This window comes from Halichoerus grypus, chromosome 1, assembly GCF_964656455.1.
Source record: "Halichoerus grypus chromosome 1, mHalGry1.hap1.1, whole genome shotgun sequence".
NCBI lineage: Eukaryota > Metazoa > Chordata > Mammalia > Carnivora > Phocidae > Halichoerus > Halichoerus grypus.
Genome location: NC_135712.1, coordinates 73324522 through 73346429, shown reverse-complemented (window position 1 = coordinate 73346429; position 21908 = coordinate 73324522). Strand labels below are relative to the sequence as shown.

Here is a 21908-nt window from a genome sequence, read left to right as displayed (position 1 = left end):
AGAAATGTTCCTCAGATTTTTTTGCCTGAAAAAGCCAGTCAGTCATAGAAGTTATTATAATAAGAGATTGTTTTAAAACCCAATACAGGCACAAAAATATTAAATTTCATAGGAAAGGAATTCATGATGTGATATCTAAACCACTTCCTTAGGACTCAGTAGAGTGGGCTTCTAGAACATGGTCTCACGCTAGCTCACTGTGTGACCTTCTCCGGCCTCAGTGTTCCCATCTGCAAAATGAGCGCAGTGAGCCAGGCATTCTTGGAGGCCTTTTCCAGCTCTGCTGTATCTTGAAATCATTAACCTCCAACCTGGAAAGTTTAAATCATACTTTGTCAAAGCACACAAGGTTTATTTGCCCACACATATTGATTCTCTGTGGGGAGATACAGAAGATTTTCTTTTTCTTCAGCCTCTTTTGTGCATACACGATGCCTGTGGTCAGGGCAGCTGGCAGCACCGGAGGTACCGTTACGGTGAAGAGGAGCAGGGCCATGGCTGTAGTATCTCTTGAAGAAACCTGGGGAGGGAGGGACATATACAGGTTAGCCCAGCAGAGCAGTCTGGTACCCTCTCTGGTACCATCTCCTGTAATAGCACAGGAGCTCTAGAAACTCAGAGTATTCAAAGTGAGCTGGCTCTTGGGGGGGTTGAGAGTTCTCTTGGGTGTGTCTAAGGAATGGACAAGTTGTCTCCCACTGAGAACAAAGGAGACTCTGAACCCTACTGGATGTCCACTCTGCCCTTTCCTGACTGTTTCTCTTCACTTAGCATTCCCTTCACCCAGAGTGCCATCCCTCCTCTGCTCATCGTAACACACCCTCTGGACTCCCCAGGCATGGAGACCATCTTGGAGTTGTAACATTTCACACACTGGCTTGACGGTTGGGTTTTAAATCTCCCTCAATAGCTTCCAAACTCCTTTGGGTGCAGCAGCTGTGGCTTATACATCTTTGAAGTCATTTTCAAGTTCATCTTATTCATCTCTAGATAGAGCCTAGCACAGTTTCTGACACAGAGGAGGTACCCAGCACACATATGAAATGAATGGTGACCTGATAAAAATGATGACCAAGATTCTGCTAAGATCTCAACTGCTTGCTCTCACTGCTCATGTTCTGGGGTGGGCCTTGTGTTAGGCTACATACATTATTTAGTGACTTTCCATAAAAACCTTATGATGTAAATACTGTTATTTTTTCTATTTAACAGGTAAAGAAACGGAGGCTTAAAATATTAAATAACTTCCTCAAGCCACCTGCTAGTTAAATGGTGAGGATCTGAACCCTAGTCTGTCCCACTCCAGGGTACAAATATGTGACCATTGTGTTATATTATCAAGCCAGTTAACATGGAGTCAAGATCCTAGTCAGGTCTGCAGAAATTCACATGACTGATAAAGAGCCCAGGCAAGGTCAAATCACAGGGTGGCTTGTTTTATTTTTCAAATGCTCTAGATACTATGCTTTACCCTAGATTTTTATGAAATCAACTATAATTTTAGCATAAAGTCCTCTTCTGACTACTGGAAACACAGATCCAATGTCAGGAACAATGCCTGCTAGATACATCATTGATCCAAACTCAGTTTATTACAAAATCCATCATTCCTTGATTTTTCCAACTACAGCCACAGAGTGTTGACCCTGAGGACTCAGTCCTTTCAAGTCCTGAGCCAGTACAGATAGAGGCAGCCAACAGGGCCACAGGTTATGACCCACAAGAAGACGGGGTTTGTGATTAGTGTTGCTACTTGGTGTATATTGGATGTTGAGTCCCACTCAGGAAACTTTCATTCCCAATCACTGCAGGGGCTTCTTAGTCCACACAAGAGAGCTTTTTGCTTGTTTTCCTGTTCAACACTCCTGCTCCCCATATAAAACTGGCACATTGCCTCAAGTTCCAGCCCTACTGGCTTTAACAGTCTGCAGAGCTCTTTCCAGGGTCCATTCTACTGGTGCCAGTATACCATGGCTTCCTTTGCCTGACCTAGAAATGCTCCCTGGGGGCTTTATCAGACTGTAATGACTACCCGGAGTACAAGTGTGAGCGTGAACATTGCCTGGAAATTCTTGTGACTGTCCAGTAATATATACCTCTCTCCCCAATAACACACACATAGAATGCACTAAAGCTACCAATTTGGGCATTGTAATTAGGTCACCCATACCCAGTTTCATATCTATGTTTGGACCCTTTTATTCACAGTTTTTTCTTCTTCCCTATGAGCCACATTGCTAATATCCTAATATGTCTTTTTTTTATTATGTTATGTTAATCCCCATACATTACATCATTAGTTTTTGATGTAGTGTTCCATGATTCATTGTTTGCGTATAACACCCAGGGCCCCATGCAGAACATGCCCTCCTTAATACCCATCACCAGGCTAACCCATCCCCCCATGCCCCTCCCCTCTAGAACCCTCAGTTTGTTTTTCAGAGTCCATAGTCTCTCATGGTTCGTCTCCCCTTCTGATTCCCCCCCTTCATTCTTCCCCTCCTGATATCTTCTTTTTTTTTTTAACATATAATGTATTATTTGTTTCAGAGGTACAGGTCTGTGATTCATCCATCTTACACAATTCACAGCGCTCACCATAGCACATACCCTCCCCAATGTCTATCACCCAGTCACCCCATCCCTCCCACCCCCCACCACTTCAGCAACTCTCCGTTTGTTTCCTGAGATTAAGAACTCCTCATATCAGTGAGATCATATGATACATGTCTTTCTCTGATTGACTTATTTCGCTCAGCATAATACCCTCCAGTTCCATCCACGTCATTGCAAATGGCAAGATCTCATTCTTTCTGATGGCTGCATAATATTCCACTGTATATATACACCACATCTTCTTTATCCATTCCTCTGTCGATGGACATCTTGGCTCTTTCCACAGTTTGACTATTGTGGACATTGCTGCTATAAACATTGGGGTGCACGTACCCCTTTGGATCCCTACATTTGTATCTTTGGGGTAAACACCCAGTAGTGCAATTGCTGGATGGTAGCTCTTTTTTCAACTTTTTGAAGAACCTCCATACTGTTTTCCAGAGTGGCTGCACCAGCTTGCATTCCCACCAACAGTGTAGGAGGGTTCCCCTTTCTCCGCATCCCCGCCAACATCTGTCATTTCCTGACTTGTTAATTTTAGCCATTCTGACTGGTGTGAGGTGATATCTCATTGAGGTTTTGATTTGGGTTTCCCTGATGCTGAGCAATGTTGAGCACTTTTTCATGTGTCTGTTGGCCATTTGGATGTCTTCTTTGGAAAAATGTCTGTTCATGTCTTTTGCCCATTTCTTGATTGGATCATTTGTTCTTTGGGTGTTGAGTTTAAGAAGTTCTTTATAGATTTTGGATACTAGCCCTTTATCTGCTATGTCATTTGCAAGTATCTTCTCCCATTCTGTCCTAATATGTCTTACAGAAGAGACTGCATGGTTTACCACAGAATCAGTTGCTCAGGACCAGAAAGGACTTCAGAGGTCATTTGTGACAACCCTTCTCTGTCCAGCCAATATAACTATTAAGAGGGATATTCAAATGAAACCAGACACCATGAAGCTTAAAAGGAAGTGTGGATCCATGCAGCATACATTTCTGTAAAAGTGGACATTTATAATTTTTATATATATTTTTTAAAAGAAAGAGGGGAGAAGGAAAGGGGGAGGGGCAGAGGGAGAGAGAGAATCTCCAGCGCTGAGTGTGGAGCCTGACACAGGGCTTGATCTTACAACCCTGAGATCATGACCTGAGCTGAAATCAGGAGTCGGATGCTTAACTGACTAAGCCACCCAGTCACCCCTGTAAAAATGGACATTTAATTCCATTTCAGAACCTAACAGAACACAGAGCAATACATTGCCTAAATGGTCTATTGGGTATGCCTTGGACAATGTACACACTCAAATATTTCAACATTCTCAAATAATCCAAATTTCTAGGCATGGAATTCAAGATTCCCTTCAATGTAACCTATTTCTACCTTGCTAGGCTTAATGTCTTAGTTGCTTACTGGTTCCAGAAGACCCATTTGCATTTCTTGCTTTGTCCTTTGCTCACTCTAATTAGTATGCCCTTTCTGCTCTCTGACCTGATTGACTAAGTCCTCTCCATCCTATCAGACTTGAGAAACATGTATTTCCTCTGAAGCTATTTGGGCTTGGGTATTGCAAATGCCACACACACAGTAACCTCTCATTCCCATCCAAGTGGTGAAAGGACTGTGAACTTTGCAACTTTTCGTAGCTGTGTCATCCAATACAATTTTCACTAACCACATATGGGTACTTAAATTGAAATCAATCAAATAATCAAATTAGTTAAATTAAATTATGTTAATTAAAAATAATTAAAATGAAGTAAAATTGAAAATTCATTTCCTCAGTCACACTAGCCACAGTTCCAGTGTTCAATAAGCACATGTGGTTAAGGGCTACCAAATTGAACAGTGTAGGTATAGAATAGTTTCATCATCTAAGAAAGGTCCATTGGACAGCGCTGACTCACAGAATGATGGGGTTAAAAGGTAACCTTATCCAACCCTTTTAAGTTAGGTCAAGTTCCTTGAGAAAGCTATGCTATTAAAAAACTTTACCCCCAATACTTACTCCATGGTACATATATACACCAAGAGCATAGAAGAAACCCACAACTCCAAGGCAGGCCAGGAACACTATAAACTTGAAGGCATCATTGTACAGTTTGAAGTTCAGAGGCCGAGGGTAGAGGATGGATCTTACCAAGTCCCCTTTGGCGGTATTGTAACCTACATGAAGATAATTGCAGGTGGAGTAAGGTTCTTTAATACAGTTTTCCCCAAACCCAAAATGGTTTGCATCAAATTAAGGATTGGTTAATAGTGTCATTTGAATATGGAATGAAAACACCATTGTTAACAGTATATTTATATTTATTATTCTTACAAGTTGCCAGGAACAATAAATGGCATTCATTTAGCCCTGTTCAATTTCTCTTGCTCTGGGAGTCAGTGCTTCAGGGGCTCACACAGGGCAGCTCCTCATTCATGCATGAGACTGGGGAAAAGAAGACTAAAGAACCAACAGATGCAGTCACCAGAGAAGATGAGCTGCTGAGAGAAGAAGACTTTAAAGCTCAAATATGTGTTGAAAATAAAAGAAAATTAAGAGAAAAGGAAAGCACAAAACAAGTAATTTCTTAAATATATGTGCCTTTCATCATGTCATTTGTATGCTCAAAAACCTTCCAGAGCCTCCATTTTTTATAATAAAGTTCAAATTTCTAAGCATGGCATTCCAAGTCCCATCAATCTGGTGGACTCTTATCTTGCTAGACTTTTAACTAGCTCTGCTCTCAGAAGACCCCAGTGCATTCTTTCTTTTGTGTTTTGCAGAAACAGATTAGCATGTCTTTTCAGCTCTCTGATAGGATTGGCTAAATCCTTCCCATCCTATCAGGGTTGGCTCAAAATGCCACCTCATCAAAGAAATGTTTCCAGAATTCTACTCCCACACTTCATATCAAAAATAATTTCTCCCCTTCTTTGGAGTCCCTATAACATTTATTCACATGACATCTATCTCTGCTCTCCTGCACAAGACTACAATCTTCTTTAAGGTCGAGTATCTCACAATTATTTTTTCCTTTAGCCCTCAGGGCATAGCACTTTGTAGCTACTCATTATCTAAGTTATTGTCAAAAAAAATTGACTACTAGATATAAGTCACTATTTTTAAGTATGAAACATGCCTTAATCCCACTGCTTGGTGAATATCTTGTCTCTTCAAACATGGCTTTGCAGGCTTTGGAGAAAAGGAGCAGAGCTTTCTCTAACCTGTTGCCTCAGCATTTTATAAGCTCAGATCAGGTGGTTTCCATGATTACCATCCATTAGCTCCTGCTTACCAGCTGGCTGAGAGATGTTCTCATGCCCACTGATTACTTTGAAACAAAACTTGATATTTTTAATTAAAAAAAAAAATCAGGTACAACAATTGAATCATAGACTAACTAAAGCATAGAGACAACAAAATGCAAGGTATGTTTTTGTGAATTTGTGCATATGTGCGCTGGCAGAAACACAGGTGAATACAACAAGCTAGGACCAGGTCATGGAAGGTGTTGGCTGCGTCATGTCATGTGAAAGATTGGGCGTAATATTAATAGTTTTGAAAAGTTTTTGAGCATAGTGTGCATAAACTGCTTCAAAATATGTTTTAGAAATATGACTTGGTGACAGATCAAGGGATAAACAGAACAAAAGACAAGACAAAATATTTTAGGCAAAAGCTGAAAGGGAACAGTCAAAAGAATATTTCTGTTGTAATAGTTAGACAGGAGATGATGAAGGGCCTAGACAAAACACCAACTGTGGGGATGAAGGAGGGAGAGACAGGACTCGGGAGGTATTTGTAGAATCAACAGGATGTGGTGCCCTACTCGGTAAGGGAGAAAGTGAAGAGTTAAAGGTGATGTGGAGAGACTGGCTAGATGGTAATGCTGTCAACAGAAAGAGGAGGATGAGTCCTTTAGATGCCTTGACTTCGAAGTGCCTTGACTTTGAAGTTTGAACCCAAGTGGAGATACCCAGCAGGGATCTTGAAATAATAGCCCAGCAAGCAGCACTTTGAAAGGAAAAAGTCCTCAAGCAACAATGGTTAGAACTGTTTTCCTGGTAATTACTTAGAGTGGGTGTAGAGGGAAAAGAAAAGAAGCATGTGGGCATAAAAAACAAAAACAAAAACAAACAAACCTACAAGAACATAGTCTTGCCTTTGAGGAAGTGTTCTTCATCTCTCTATAAGCTTCATCATAGACAAGAATTTTAACAATGAACCATTCAGTTGGAAATGGTGGCAACTTAGAATAATAAGGGTCCGACTACAAATGAGTATGGCTGTTATTACCAGAATATAGCAAACTTCATATTCCTAAACAAAATTTTCCCAATCCAACTCCCCCACCTCTAATCATGGACTAAATTTACAAAAGTGGAATCTACCAACCTGTTTGCAAGACAACTGCTCTCACTGGCCCCTTCCCAGACGGCTTGACCTGGATAACTTCCGTCCCGCAGAAAAGGACATGTTTCCGATAATCTTCCAGGCTGTGGGATTTCCAAGCAATGGTGTTGTCCACATGGGGCAATGGTGTCTTCATGACAGGTATACTTTCTCCTAAAGAAGATTGTCTTTTGTTGATTCCATGTGACCTCAGGTAGTCATTTAGAGCTGGTACTTTCCAGTTTCAAAAAAGTATACAAACCACAGCTATTTAGGTCTTACTGCTCATCCCCTGAGTCAGATGACTTCTCAGGGATGCTGGTGATGCAAGCAGTGGTATATTTGGTTACATTTCAGATATTTATTTAAAGTCCACCTATATTTTCCATACCTGGTCTGCATGGTTTGCTGTTATAATTTAAAAAGCAGGCCATTTTAGCAAAGAGAGTTGTCACTTAAATGTCCCCCCAAGTATTCTTTAAGCCCAGATCTATGCTAGGCAATGAAGGAACTATAAATTATGTGTAAAGCAATTATTATTTCCCTTTCATTTACTTGTTTATCTGTACATTCATCCATTCATTCAACAAATATTTTTAAGTGCTTATTCTGTGCCAGGCACTGCTCTAGGTGCTGAGAATATAATAATGAAGACGATGGACAGAAATCCTGCCTTCAGAGGCCCAGGGGTCAAGCCACTAAAGAGTAGTAAATAATTCATGAAAATACAATAAGTATTTTGGTAGTAGTACCAGGTTATCTGAAGATCTAGCCCAAACAGAGGACCAGGAAAGAGGTCCTGGACAATTAACAAATGACAACTCAAAAGGAAATGAGGCCAACTAGATCAAGGAGAAGAGGGAAGTGTTCTTGGAAGAAATGAAAGCAAGAGAATGCTCTGCCCTGGGCACTAAAGATGGTTGAGGGTGTTTGGGACATTGAGTGTGAAGGTAGAGGTAAAGAGTCCTAGAAGTACAGAGATGAATGAGAAATTATGCCCTCATAAAATCTAAAAAATATTTTTCATGATCTTTTTGGAGGGTGTAGTGAAAAATAGAAACCAATATAACAGGATATCTCTTTTTTTCTTTCTGGATGATCTCAGCTCTATTCTCATTAATTAACACTTCTTAATAAGTGGAATTGTTTTCTTGGTTCAATAACATCTATATTCAATAACATCTATATTCATCTTCCCTCTCTCCTGTGTTCTTGTTCTATATTTCCCAATGGTGGGCTGTTCATCCCAACCTGGATATCCCACTAGCATCCCCAAGTCACCATATCCACATTGTCACCTGTGCTTCTGACTAATAAATCTGACGTTCCCACAAACCCCTTCTAGGGTTCAATTAATTTGCTAGAGTGGCTCACAGAACTCAGTGAAATACTTACATTTACTAATTTGTTAAAGGATATGATAAAGGATACAGTTAAATAGCCAGATGAAGAGATACAGAGGATGAGGTTTGGAAGGGTCCTGAGTGCAAACTCTCTTGCTAGATTTTCAAAGCCACCATAAACTGAGCATCACTGGCTCTTTCTCCTACACATTCCAGCTAAACTAGGCCACTTGCATATCCTATTATTGACTGTCATTCTTTGCTGGTACTACTCCTCTACTTTTCCTGATGGCAGGAAGACAGGTTATTTAAGATACAAAGAAAATTAGCTCAGAGTTCAAAAGGATACATTTCAGAGACAAAATAAAAATGCTAATAACACTTCCTGGCTCCCAGATTTAAAAAGCACTAGAATGAATTTAAAATTCCATCAGTCTTTTGCTAAATGTTCAATTAGCAAAATAACATGTCATATTTCTAATTTGGAAATAGTATTATATTGATTATAGTTACACAAATTCAGGTTCTATCTCTCCTTCTAGGTAATAACTGAGGGCAAGGACTTTGACATGTATAATTTTTATACTGCTCATTTTCCTTGCTGATATGTAATAGGTTCAAAAGACATATTTTTGCTCAATGCCTGGGTGAACTGAATAAAAACAATTACCCAGGTTTTTCTATGATTAGTTTTTCAAAACTAGTTTTCTATATGGTGCATTTTTAACATCCTAAGGTACAAGAAGCTATACAATTTTTATTAGTGATCTTGTATATTCTCAGAAAATTCCTTTAGCCAAGCATTGCCCCTTCTCATTCTCTTTAAAACAATTATGATATTTATCCTTTGTTTGGATTTACCAGTTGTGTTCTAAGTGGCTTTGGAAAAGGGATAGAACCTTTTTGACAAATCTCCAATCGCTGTATCCCCATTGTTTTTGAAATCAGCCTTTGTAAAAGCAGACACTTAGAGATAACTTCTAATGTTGTTCTGCTTTTGAATCACAGAATATTAATCCACAATATATTCTTAAGCTAATATTAGTGGATAGGTTCTGAACACACAACCCACAGTATTGGTGGCCGGCAGGCATTCAATCAACCAGAGATAGAAGTCATTTGGAGATAATGTTCCAAAGATAACATTCAAATCAGATATGATTTTACACAGAAACGACTTTCAAGTCTTTTTATGCTATTCACATAATAATAAGGAATCTCGTTCTTGGCCTTTCTCGGAATCCCAAGAAAGAGTGATTTGCCTACAAATGTTTGGAGGTCTAAATAGGCTGGAGAGTGTTTTAGAAGGAAGAACACTCATCATCAACTTCCGCTGGCTTCCAGGACCTGGAAGTCCTGGCTGTTGTGAAGTGGGATTCTGTCCTTAATCCCCAGTGAGCCAGTATCTCCACATGAAATGCCATGTTCTTGTTTGTTTATATTTGGGGGGCCATCCGACTGTAAGCTGTTTGAGGGTAGTGGCCATCTCTCATTTGTCTTGTGACTCCAGCACACAGCAGAGTGCCTGGAACAGAGTAGGCATTTCTGAACCTTTATTGAATAAATGGGTAGACGAATGAATAAATGAAAGACAAGGAGAAGTGAGAGACAGGAGGAAAGGAAAAAGGAAGAGAGATAAGATCAGACCTAGCAACTCATCACAAGCTTGTCTGACAGGATGCAGATGTGAAATCACCACTTCAGGAAATTCCTGGATGAGTAAGGAAACATTGTAGAAGTTTGTGAAAACAGAGCAAAAGGCACCAGTTAGCCTCCTTTTGTAGGGAGACAGGCCTGAGACATTTGCCAAGCCCAGAGTGGAGTGGGGGCCACAGACAAGAGAGCTACCCTAGCCCAGACCCACCTCCCCAGCGCCTTGCACAACCTCTAGTAGCCAGATTTGGGTCAGGGGACCCACCAACTGATGGGAACGACTGTCTGACTTATGCCACTGCTTACTCTCAAGGATGGCAATATTTGGAGCAAAAATAAAAACTAAGTGTAGTTACAAAATTAAATTTCTTGCATAGTTGAACTTATGGCAATAGGATGAGGCTAAGGAAATGATGAGGAGGAAGATCCTACAATGGGCATGTGCTGTGGGTGGGACAGCCCAGTTGAGAGAAAAAGATGATGAGGCACATGAAATGAGAGCTTTACCCCTCTTAGAATCCTCCTCCTCCTCACTCCTGTGGTCCCTCCTTTCTGGAAGCAAAAGCCACCTCTGACCCTGATACTTGCTAGCTGACCAGTCTGGTCTCTTTTCACCTGGGTTTCTTCATCTGGAGGTTGGGTAATATAATAGCTCTTCATTTGTTTTATGCTATGACGAAGTGAGATATAAAAGTTTTTTATAAAATGTAAATTGCTCTAAAGATGCTAAGAGTATTTGCTATTTTTCTTCTAAATAAAGACATAAATAAAGACTTCTATATATGAAAAGGACTGGTTTGCACATGGGAAAAAAAAAAACCTGAGTCACATTCGTGGACAAATGTTCTAGAAAGACATAGGCAGTTTCAGGAATCAAAGCATAATCTGAGTGTTAAATCAGGATCATTTTTACAAATAGTGTATGTGAGCAGGTAAATCTATGTAGGCTGTGTAATAATGTATTTAAAGCATGGTGGTAATTATATCTTTCTAAAGAAAATAGTAAGAAAGAAATATATGTATTTCTGTTTTATGTGTCTGTCTCTAAAGTTGACATTTATCAGTACTTAGGTTTCATAGATATTATTGCTGCTGACCTTATTTTTCCAGAAACAGACCTAAGAAAAGCCACTTACTTCTTAAGGTCATTTTAGGTCAATTTTGCACATTGTGGAAAAGCAGCATTGTTTGCCCTCTCTACTTCTCTGGAACTCTCTGAGTTTTCCTAGAATCAAGGCAAGAACCGCGCACCCAAGTCAGTAGACCCAGGGGAGTAAATGTGATCAGTCCTCCCCTTTCTCCTCACAGCCATGCTCTCTTGCCAATGAGTGAAGCCATTCTTCACTGGCAAGCTGCTATAAATGTGAGAGGTTGCTGCCTTGGAGTGAGGAGGACAGTTTTTTGGGGGCTTGAGTTTTGTGCATCAGGTACTATGGCAACATTCCGGATGAAGGATATGATCAGTATGCAAATCCTCATCGTTATCATTATAAGGCAGTTAGATTTCAACACACTAAAGGGGTATTTTGTAATTATACCAAGCATATTTATGTTTGCTACATTTTCCTGTCTCAATTTTAAATTAAGCAGACCCATTTTTAATATGAAATGTGCTTGTGTTGAACAATTTAGGAATCGATAATGATTCTCTTTACATTTAGGTGACATTAAAAAGTTGTGTGTGTGTGTGTGTGTGCGTGCGCGCCCGTGTGTGTGTATTTTCCTGTCTTTAGCAACTTGGAAACAGAAAAATACAACAATTTGTAAGCACAAAAGACAAATATTTTCTATTTTTGTGTACTGTATAGTTTCTTCTTCTCTTATTATGATATCCTGTGTATTTTGGGGTTTTTTGACTAAAGAATATTTTATACCTAGTGCCTTGCTAATTACACAAATTCAAATGAACTTTACAAAGTACAAATAAGAACAAGAATAACAGTTCAAACCATTATAAGAAAACTGGCTTTCTGCCCAGTAAGATCAACTGGAAACACAATTCTAAAGGACAGAACTGTAATATGGCCTTTCCTTGAAGGTTCAATTCAATCTCCTTCCCAGGAAATCTGGGGCTCAGTTTTCCATCTACAGAGAGCAGGGTTGGATAAAATCTCTGCACCTTGCCAACTGTGAAAGCTGGTGGTTTCTGTTTGTGTTGTGTTTGGATAGGTGTTTATGTTTATGAAGATACTGTGCATCAAGCAGTCTTATGCATTCACCTTCCTCTGAACCAAAGCACCCGATTTACCCCACCCATCAGGACATGAACCAATCACATGTATTAGACTTTTCTTCTATTTATAAATTTTGTATTTATTGTCATTTGATTCTTAAAATATTAAATATTTCCTAATTGCATATATGAATTCTCCATCTGCGTGAATAGCCTGGCTGTGTCTCCCTCACTTATATCCCCATATCTTAATATCAGGCTGGTATAAAGCAGGTAAGGGTGTGTTGATCTGCTTTGCTAACTCTTGTCTTAGGTGTTGGATAGGAAAGAAGAAGCTGCATGACAACAGCCTACCTGTGAGCATGCCTTCATTCACCACACAGCTTCCATCAATCAGAATAGCATCACATGGCAATGAAAATTTTCCTGGAAGAATAAGAGTATCTCCAGGAACCAAGAGACGGGATTCCAGCTCCTGCAAACCTATACAACAGCAAAGTTTCTGTGACTGGCTGATCTTTTCCTGTTTTTACTGAAAAATGCAAGTGGCTGAGAACTCTTAACCAACCAAGGACTGCCCTGCACATTCACCTGCTCCAGCTCCTTTCTGCTCATTTGCAAAATCACAGAAACCAGGATTAGGGATTTGATTCCAGGGCCATAGCAAAAGATTAGCAGAGCAACAAGATCCCATCTCGATCTTAGTACTTAGGACAGTGCTCTGCCCACAGGAGATACTCAAGGGTATCGGTCGTCTGAGAGGTTCCCCTTTACTGCTGCTTACTTGCTGGGGCTGGGCTCCTGACCCCCTGTGGCCCACTCTATCTTTGGATTGGGGTCTACTGTAAACCATTCAGAGGCGTCTGCTGCCCGGGGGTGCAGTTCCTCACTCCTTACAAAGAGCCATGGCCACCCTACTCCAGGCTAAGTCCAGAGTAATATGCCAAATGTCCATTTACAAGAATTATTCATGACTCTATTCTGGATAACAGATTGAAATGTTATGATTCTGGGTCTGTTTGGGATGGTTAGTAGGGGAAATCAAAAAGCCTTAAGAAGGCTTACCCAGTAACATTCAAATGAGTGAAGTATAGAAAGCAGAGGGAACTGGAAGCAACACAGACACTGGGTGGAAGTGGTTCAATCAGGATGAGGCATGCAAGGTACCCAGGGTACAAAATTCAGTGAGATGTTCACCTTCTGGGTCCTGCAAATGCAAGCAAACTTTTGCATGATCTCCTCATTAAGTTTTGCATCTTAGAAGCCTTATTTGCCTCAATTTAGCCCCAGTCCTGGATTTAATCAGAGAAGACTTTTTTCCTCGACTAATAATCAGTAACAAATGAGACTGATTCCACCCTGAAGCTGGCAGAACATATCACTTACCTGTGCCCTTTACGATGACTGTAACCTGGACTTTGTTGTGATCCTCCACAAGGTTGTGCAGCTTAACTGATTGCTGCCAATTCAAAGTCAACATTTAAATATCCGGTAGTCCATAACTCGAAAACCACATGATCTAAATACAGTAAATACAGAGCCTGCCATTACAGCCAAAGCGACTGTGGGCAAAGACTCAAGTTCTACTTTTGATGCTTCTGCTTCCCTGCCCCGACCCCTATCCTAGCCAACCCCCAAGCTGTAGCAACAAATATGCTAATTAGCTTAATACTATTTCAATGCCAGGAAACATAATGCACAGCCACCATGCCCAAGGACCAACACTAAGGCCCCGAGGCTGCACTTCTTGAGGGCGCACGATGAAGCAGGGGAAGAACAACAAGACCATGAACAGGTCACTTTCCCTCTCGGTACCTGTTTCCCTGTCTATAAAACAGCAAAGCTGAATTTGATCTTTCCACTGCAAGAGCCTGGGAATATTTGGGTTGTGTTTTGATTTTATGTGGAACAACCATCACCTCCTTTATGAACTGGTGGATTTTCATCTTGGGGAAGTCTGCAGACTGGAGCCACATTGCTCCATGTGGAAGCCTGGTGCTTCCACTTAGGCATTATTCAGCCTGTTTAACTCCCTTTTCCTAATCTGAAAGTGGAGATAATAGCAGTATCTGTTTCAGACGGCTTTTAAAATTTAGTTAGTGCTTATCTTAGTTATCCCTTTGGCTAGTACTCATTACCATGGTAAGAGCTCAATAAATGTTAATGATCAATAAGAAAGTTGTTGCTGGAAAAACAATTGTCTAAGTGCATCAGCTGGGAAGATTCGCTTGGGGTAGAATTCATTGAGATATGACCCTGTGCAAAGTGGAGGAAATGGAAGCAGCCTAGAGAATTGGAGGCAGAGTCTCCTGGGAAAACTCCGGAGACAGGAAGGCAGAGGTGAGAGGACATGTGGTCCACACAATTCCCCATACCGACTATAGAGGGCGCCATGGGTTGGGGCATTCCCGGAAGGCACTGCCCCTTCAGTAGGGATGTCAGTTACTTGGATACTCGTAAGTAGAAGAGATCTAAATACTGTCAACAGTACTGAAACACAGCCTAACCTAACTCAAGTATAAAACTTTTCCTTTCAGATGTTAGGGTAAATTGTTTTTATCTGCCCTATTGATTTTTAGCCAATGGTAGCTAATGTCACCAGACCAAGACAAGCATTACACACAATTATGTAACTTTCCTCTTGAGAAATAATAATGAATTCCGTGTTTTTGTTTATGCAAAACAAATTATTGTTTACTTCAGTTTTTTATGAGAAACTACACTTCAAACATTTGGACCAACTGAGTGGAAGAAGTGATATTACTATTGGTTAGGTACATATTCAGTGCCCTAACGACTTCCTGAGGCTTGCGGAATGGGGCATCCATTTTAATGATGCATAATAGTGAGAAAGTCAGCCGCGGTTCTGTGACAAAAAAACTGGATTCAGTCAGGATTCCTGAGTTGTCGGTCAGGTTACCCACTAATCAGCCATGTACCCATATATAAGAAATTTCACTTTGTAAGTTAGTTGTTCTCTCTCGCTAAACAGATGACATTGAACTGAATCATTTTCAATTACCTTCCAAAACTGAACATAACATGGTCTGATACTGATTTATTTTACATATCAGAGATTTATTCAAAGACCCCAAGGCTTCATAGAAGAAATACCCAGCGTTTATAATGGCTCTCATTATTATTATTTTTAAACAGTTATTTTATTTATTTATTTATTTATTTATTTATTAGTTTTAAACATTAAGCAACTACTCTGTGCCAGGCACTGTTGTAAGCACTTGGAATGTATTGTTTGATTTTTTTTTTTTACTCCTCAAACTAATCTGACGATGAAATTATTATCATCTCCAATGTACATATAACAAAATAAAAGCCAAACAAAACCAAAACCAAGACAAAATATGGACTTGAAAATGTTAAAGTAAACTGCCTGCAATCATTTACTTACTAAGTATTAAGATTGAAAATAAAACCGCAGTTCATCTGACTCTAAAGCCTTTTCTGTTCATGAATACATTTTCCTAAAGTGCTTGAAAACAGCTTTTTTCTTTTAAGAAGATAAATAACCTTCCTTATAAATTTCTTTAAGTTACTTTCTTGCTTAGCAAACTCTTTTAGTCAATGCCATGATAACTTCAACCTAGCTTAAGAGGATGATAATCAACACATTTGGAAGTGGTGAAGTATGAGTTCATAATGATTGACTGTAACTCTCAAAACTCATTTTGGCATCAAGCTGGATTTATTCATCAGGCTTAGCGTTCTGAGAAACCTGCCATGCTTCCACGCCTTTGTTCAAGCTAATACCTGGAATGCTCACCCAGGTTTTCTACTAGCAAACTCTTTCGAATCCTTCACGTAAAGCCCTGCTTAAATGTCACCTCCACTCTATAAGTCACTAACATCCCCAGAAAGAATTAATTGTTCTGCTCTCTGTGTTTCCACCTGTATTAGTGAACTGATCACATTCCATTACACCTGTTTTCTTGTCAGGTCTCCCCTGTGAAGAAGGCAGTTCAAAGAAGAGCCAAGTACTCATCCAGGTATCCCGGGAGTCTATCACATAGTAGGCCCTCAGCAAAGATTTATTTAATAGAAATGAATTATTTTACTTCTCCCAACAACACTGGAGAAGGATAATGTAAGCATTCTCTTTGAGCTAATGTACCGGGAAACTCTACAAACACAGGTTTCTATGGCAACCAACCATTTAGGAGAAAGCAAGGGCTGTGATGCTTGCCGTGATTTGGAAGCTCCCTGCCTGATTTTCATTAGGCCCCCTCTGGTTTCTCCAGTCCCTGTTTAGTGGGACCAGGATGAGTTTCCACCAAGACTAATTTGCATATTGTTATTATTCGGCATCTGTTGCTGTGTGTCCTTGTGTTTGCTGTGGCTGGATTTCCTCCAGAGATGAGTAATGAGGGCATTAACTCAAGTATCTTTTTGAGCCCGGCTTAGTCATGACTGTAGGCAGCGCACTGTGGGTCAGATACCGTCCGTGCTATTTCTAGCAGCCTCCTGTGGAGCCAGCAATGCAGTATGTGATACAGCTCAGTATAAAGACAGTTGAATGCCAACTCAACTTGCGCTCACACCCGCACCAAACTTGGTAGGGGCTGCCACGGGGTGTTTCTTGGCTTAGGCAAGATTGCTCTCTCTTCGCAGCATGATCTGGGGCTAGAGAAGATGCAGGAAGACAGCTTATTCCGCTCCTGCCAACACTTCCCCTCTTGCAACTTTCAACGGCTGGTATTTGTTCAGCAGGATTTGGAGATGACCAGAGATGCTTCTTCCATTCCTGGCAACCCCCTTCCCCAATCTTATTGTAATAAAATTATCAAACAATCATTTACTGCTGCAAGGAAACTCATAGGTCGCTTTGAAATTTTGCCCAGTGGGACGGTATGAAGCACTTGACTTGGAGTCAGGAAACCTGGGGCCATGGTCTGTAGAGGCACCATTACATGGCAAGTCTGACCAAGGCACTTCACCTCCCTGATTGTTCCTGTCCTTCCCTCTCAGGTGGTGGGAGGATACAACAATCACAAGTGTATCATTTTACAGTTTACCCTGCCCCACACAAGCATATCTGTTGCGGATGTGGCAGTCCATTGCAAATTGTAAAGTGCTAAAGAAATATTGATTGTTGAGGATTTGTGACTTAAACTGCAAAGATACAGTTTCAGGAAACTTGCTCATGTCCTATAGTGTTGCAAGATGCCTTACAGGTGGGTCAGATAAGCTTCTGTTAACAAATAGGGACTGCTAATGGGATTAGTGTCTCCTTGTTAAAGAACTCTTTCTCAGTACTGCCATCAAATGAAATTCCCAAGTCAGTCACTATTTTAAGCAAAGGCATTTAGGGATTATTAAGATGTAAAACCTGAATGTTCAAGATTCATTACGGATTTTAAAATAAACATTAAGAAAATTAGAAATGGCAAAACAGAGCATACCTACTCAAGAGGAGAACTTGATAAGCAAAACAGGAAACCCAGAAACCCAGAAAAGGAAAAGAGAAACATATTTGACTACATACATTTTTAAATATCTGGGAAAAGTCAAGGTCAAAAGAAAAAAGGTAGACTAAAACATGAAACTCTTCCACATGTATGATGGATATAAAGAGACAGTAAACAGAAAAGAAAAATGCAAATATCTATTAGAGAAAAATGTGTCTAATCTCACTAATCAGCAAAATGTAATTAAAACATCAATGGGACACAATTTTTTAAAAATATGTTAGCTTGAAAAATTTTAAACATCAATATATAACACCAAATGCTGGCGAGGCTTTGGGGAAATGGATACTCTCATATGTTGCTGTTATTTTATTTGAAGAAAATAATATCTCAATATCTATTAACATCTAAAATATACATATCTTTTGATACAACAACCTGGCTTTTGGTTGCTTTGCTAAAAAAAAAAAATGTTAACACTAATATGTAAAGACACATCTATATTGTAGTTGTGTGTAATTCAGCATTCTTGTGGCAAAAATTGGAGAGGAAACCCCTTGTTTTCCATAAATAAAAGGATGGTTGAATAAATTATGATATACCATGGAATGTCACACCATTAGTTTTAAAGATGGTTTAGAATTATTTATTTACTTGGTGTATGGCCATTATATGTATTGTAAAGTGAAAAATACAAGTTCCAGATTAATATACAAAGTATGTTCCTGTTCTAATAAAACAAATTAATAAATATATAAATAAATCTCCATATAAACCAGTATTTCTGTGCATCTTATAGAGTAGAAAGAGTGAAAAATATATCCAGCTGATGATGACATTAATAAATAACTAAATAGATGTATTTGGGATCCTGGTGCTTGAATTTGTCCTTTGGTGGATTCCTCTGGAACAACAGCTCTTAAGCTTTTAGCATGCATAGCAATCACCTGTTATGAAACTGTGAAAAAGTGCAGATTCCTCTTGTTACCCTGGATATTTTGATTTAATAGGTCAAGAGCTTAGGAATCTTGAGTAATTCTCTCACTGAAACCTTGCCCTCTAGAGTGAAGAATCAAACCTATTTTTTCTGTAACCCTTCCCCCAGCTCCCACACAGGGATCTCTATATTTCTTTTCCATTTCCCTCAACACAGTTACATCTAAGTTCTAAGTGAAGAAATGGACATTATAAAGAAATTTTAAAAGAGAGACTAAAATTTGTCATAAACATGTAGATGGGAAATGTGTAGAACAAAAACAGTATTTAAGTCAGGGGAAATATGTGGAAACATTCTAGGGGGCGTAACATAGCATGTGGTAACACCACATTTACTTGGGACCCATTGATTACAGGTAACAGAAATTTGTTAAGTTTGCTTAGGCAGATGAGAATTTGTGAAGATGCAGGGATGTCGTACGAACCTAAGGTGGGAAGTGAAGCCAGGGTTCCCAAGGGCTCCAAACAGGAACAGGAAATATTACGAGGAGCAGGTCATTCATTCTCCCTCTCCCTCTACCCTCTTCTTCTTCTTCGCCTCTCCCTCTCCCCTGGACTCCATATTGCTCACCTCTGTGTCTCACTGTGTATTTGGCTTATTCTTTTGCTCTCTCTCTGCACAGGTGTTTTCTCTGTTTGTCCACACACAGGGCTCAAAGGTACCCATTCTGATCCTAGCTAGGCAGCATTTCTTAGGTCACATTCCTAACAGAGTATAACAGACAGCTTCAAGCCCTTAGGCTTGGATCCCAGGCAAAAAGTTATGTTGGCATCATTCCTGTTGATGGACTGGCTTCTACAGGGTCAGGTGACCCCTGTTCCAACTATGTGTGTCAGTGGAAGGAGAGAGCTACCTGGAACACACTGTTGCAGGCTGCCAGAGCTCTGGGTGCTCTCAGTTATCAGAGAAGAGGAGGGAGGGAGAACACTTGCCTCAAAATATGTGTACTGAATTTCATGCCTGTCAAAGAATAGGAGGCTGGAGAGAATAACCCAAGTTCATGGGTCCAGCCCCTATTAAAGTCAGCTGCACTTTATGTCCTTGGGTTCTATGAGCTACTGGTACATATTTATAATATATATCCCTTTGATGATCAGGATAGTTTAAATAGGTTTCTATTATTTGTACACATCCTGACCCGAGTTGTTTATCTGGATAGGTAGGCTAACACCTAATACGGTCCAATAGGAATTGACTCTAGTCTACAACGCATGTTCCCAAATTATTAGTGGTCAGAAAATCTCTCACTAGCGTTCTGAAGTTTTCAAGGGCTTTTTTTCATTCCTTATTTGTGGCCCAGGCAAAATAATAGAAACCTTATGGTGAGACCTAAAAAAATAGAGTATAGCCTCCACCATTTACAGCTGAGGAAAGTGATCCCAGGGAAAACAGAGTCCCGAGAGTCATACAACGAGTGAGCCAGTGGTTGTTAGCAGCCCATATTCCTATGATGCTTCCTTGTTCATGCTATAGGGCTCCTCCCTTCCATCTCTGTGCCCCCTCCCATCTGTCCATTGTCAACTTTCCCCACTACAGACATAATAATAAAAACAACAACAGTAATACCAGTGATAACAAGAATTAACATTTGGTGTCTACTATGTACCAGGAATATAAATATTCAAATTCGTGGTTTCATTTAATTCTCTCAACTATAACATCAACACACACACACACTCACACACACACATACACAGACACACACACACACACACACACACACCTCTTATAGATGAGGAAGCTGATTATAATAGCTCTCCACAAAGAGGAGAGGTAAGGAGGAGATTTTTAACTTGACTAGATAAGATCTCCCTGCCAAAAGTCTTCAGAGAGCTCTGTATTTTTCCTGAGAACATTTAGATGGTTTGGGATGATATATTTGGGTGAGTGTATGTAGATGTCTCTCCAGTGGAATGAAGGACATGGGGGAAGGACTGTATTCACTGATGTTTGACTTAAGCCAGAAATTCTATGAATGGCTTGCAGGTATCAAATTAGATATTGTATTAAAGCAAAGCTTTCTCAAAATCCAGAAACTAGAAATTCTATTTGTGGGCTTCACACTACATACCTTTATCATATGACCAAGGTAAAAGCTTAGGACACTATAGTTTCCTACTGTGGCTGGCAGAATGTGTCAGATCTTTTATTGCCCCAGTGTCTATTTTCATGCTTTTGCTCAAATGCTTACACTTTATCAGAAGGACTGTCACTCTTCCTCCTGACTTGGCAGCCAGGAAGAAAGTATTTGCCACCATCAAAGGCAGTTTACTGCTCACTGTTAACATTTTTGTGATTTAAATTAGTTTGTGAAAAAACACCTAGGCACTCATTTTTAAAAAGGAAAAAACAAACAAACAAATAAACAAAACAAAGCCCTTGTCATCTTTACTCCCTAGTTCAAAGTATTTCCATTCATTTAACTTCTCATTTTTAGAACCTGTTTTCTAACTCTTTACATACTTATTGCCTTTCTTTCATTTCTCATCAAACATTTCATAACTCAAAATTTGTAGGATCTAAAACCAGATAAAGAGCCAGTATTAGACCTAATATTTAATAGACTGAAATATAGTTGGAATAAAAGTTCCCTTTCAGTGAGGCTTGTGTCAACACCCCATGTCTGCCTTACTGACATGTGCCCAAAGCTTACTCTGCAGACATACAGAATTCGTCTCTGTTCTCACACTTATGTTTGACTTCCATCCCAAGCTGTTGTACTGGCTTTCTGCTGTGGAAATATTGCCCACGCAGTAGAATTTCATTTTATGAGGAGCCAGAAGCCCGACTGTCTCACAAACTCACTTTCTGACCTGGAACATACTCTGGATCTTAGTTTCCTTCCCTCTCAATGAAGGATGAAGTTTGAGACGAGATGGTTTCAACAGGTCAGTAGGATTCACAGACTGACACACCGTGCTGTACCACTGCATGCCCCTGAGCCCCATGTAAATGAAGCTAATTCCACACTCAAGTTTTCCAAAATATACAATAAATAGAGCGAGACATCTTTTCAGAGTGGCCTCATGATTCAGCCTGATGACTCTCAAGCAAAGTCGCAGAACATTGTCTAGAAAGATGCTGTGGAAAGCTGAGACTTTCAGGGGCTACGGAGTTATAAGTAATATTCAGGAAAATTCTATTTCAGAATGCATTGTTACATCATTTATAAGACTGATTTTTAGAAAGAAGGAAGGCTTTAAATGGCTATAAGATGAACAATAATGGAAAGTTACTACACTGGCAACATTAATCCATCATAGCATTCTTTTCCACCATATTCAGACACAACCTCAGAGTCCTTTCAAACATAGTATGCCGTTCAGCCTT

At 39.8% G+C, this 21908-nt stretch overlaps 1 protein-coding gene across 1 annotated transcript in view; it reads right to left on the bottom strand.

Annotated features, from left to right (window-relative positions):
• The window catches only part of ATP13A5 (ATPase 13A5), a 111525-nt gene that overhangs the window by 60949 nt on the left and 28668 nt on the right, over positions 1 to 21908 (bottom strand). The window contains exons 8-12 of the mRNA XM_036077502.2: positions 13545 to 13617; positions 12513 to 12641; positions 6993 to 7163; positions 4617 to 4774; positions 332 to 520 (exon numbers count right to left, since the gene is read on the bottom strand). Of these exons, the coding sequence (XP_035933395.2) occupies positions 332 to 520; positions 4617 to 4774; positions 6993 to 7163; positions 12513 to 12641; positions 13545 to 13617 (720 nt within the window). The remainder of the gene's footprint in view (positions 1 to 331; positions 521 to 4616; positions 4775 to 6992; positions 7164 to 12512; positions 12642 to 13544; positions 13618 to 21908) is intronic.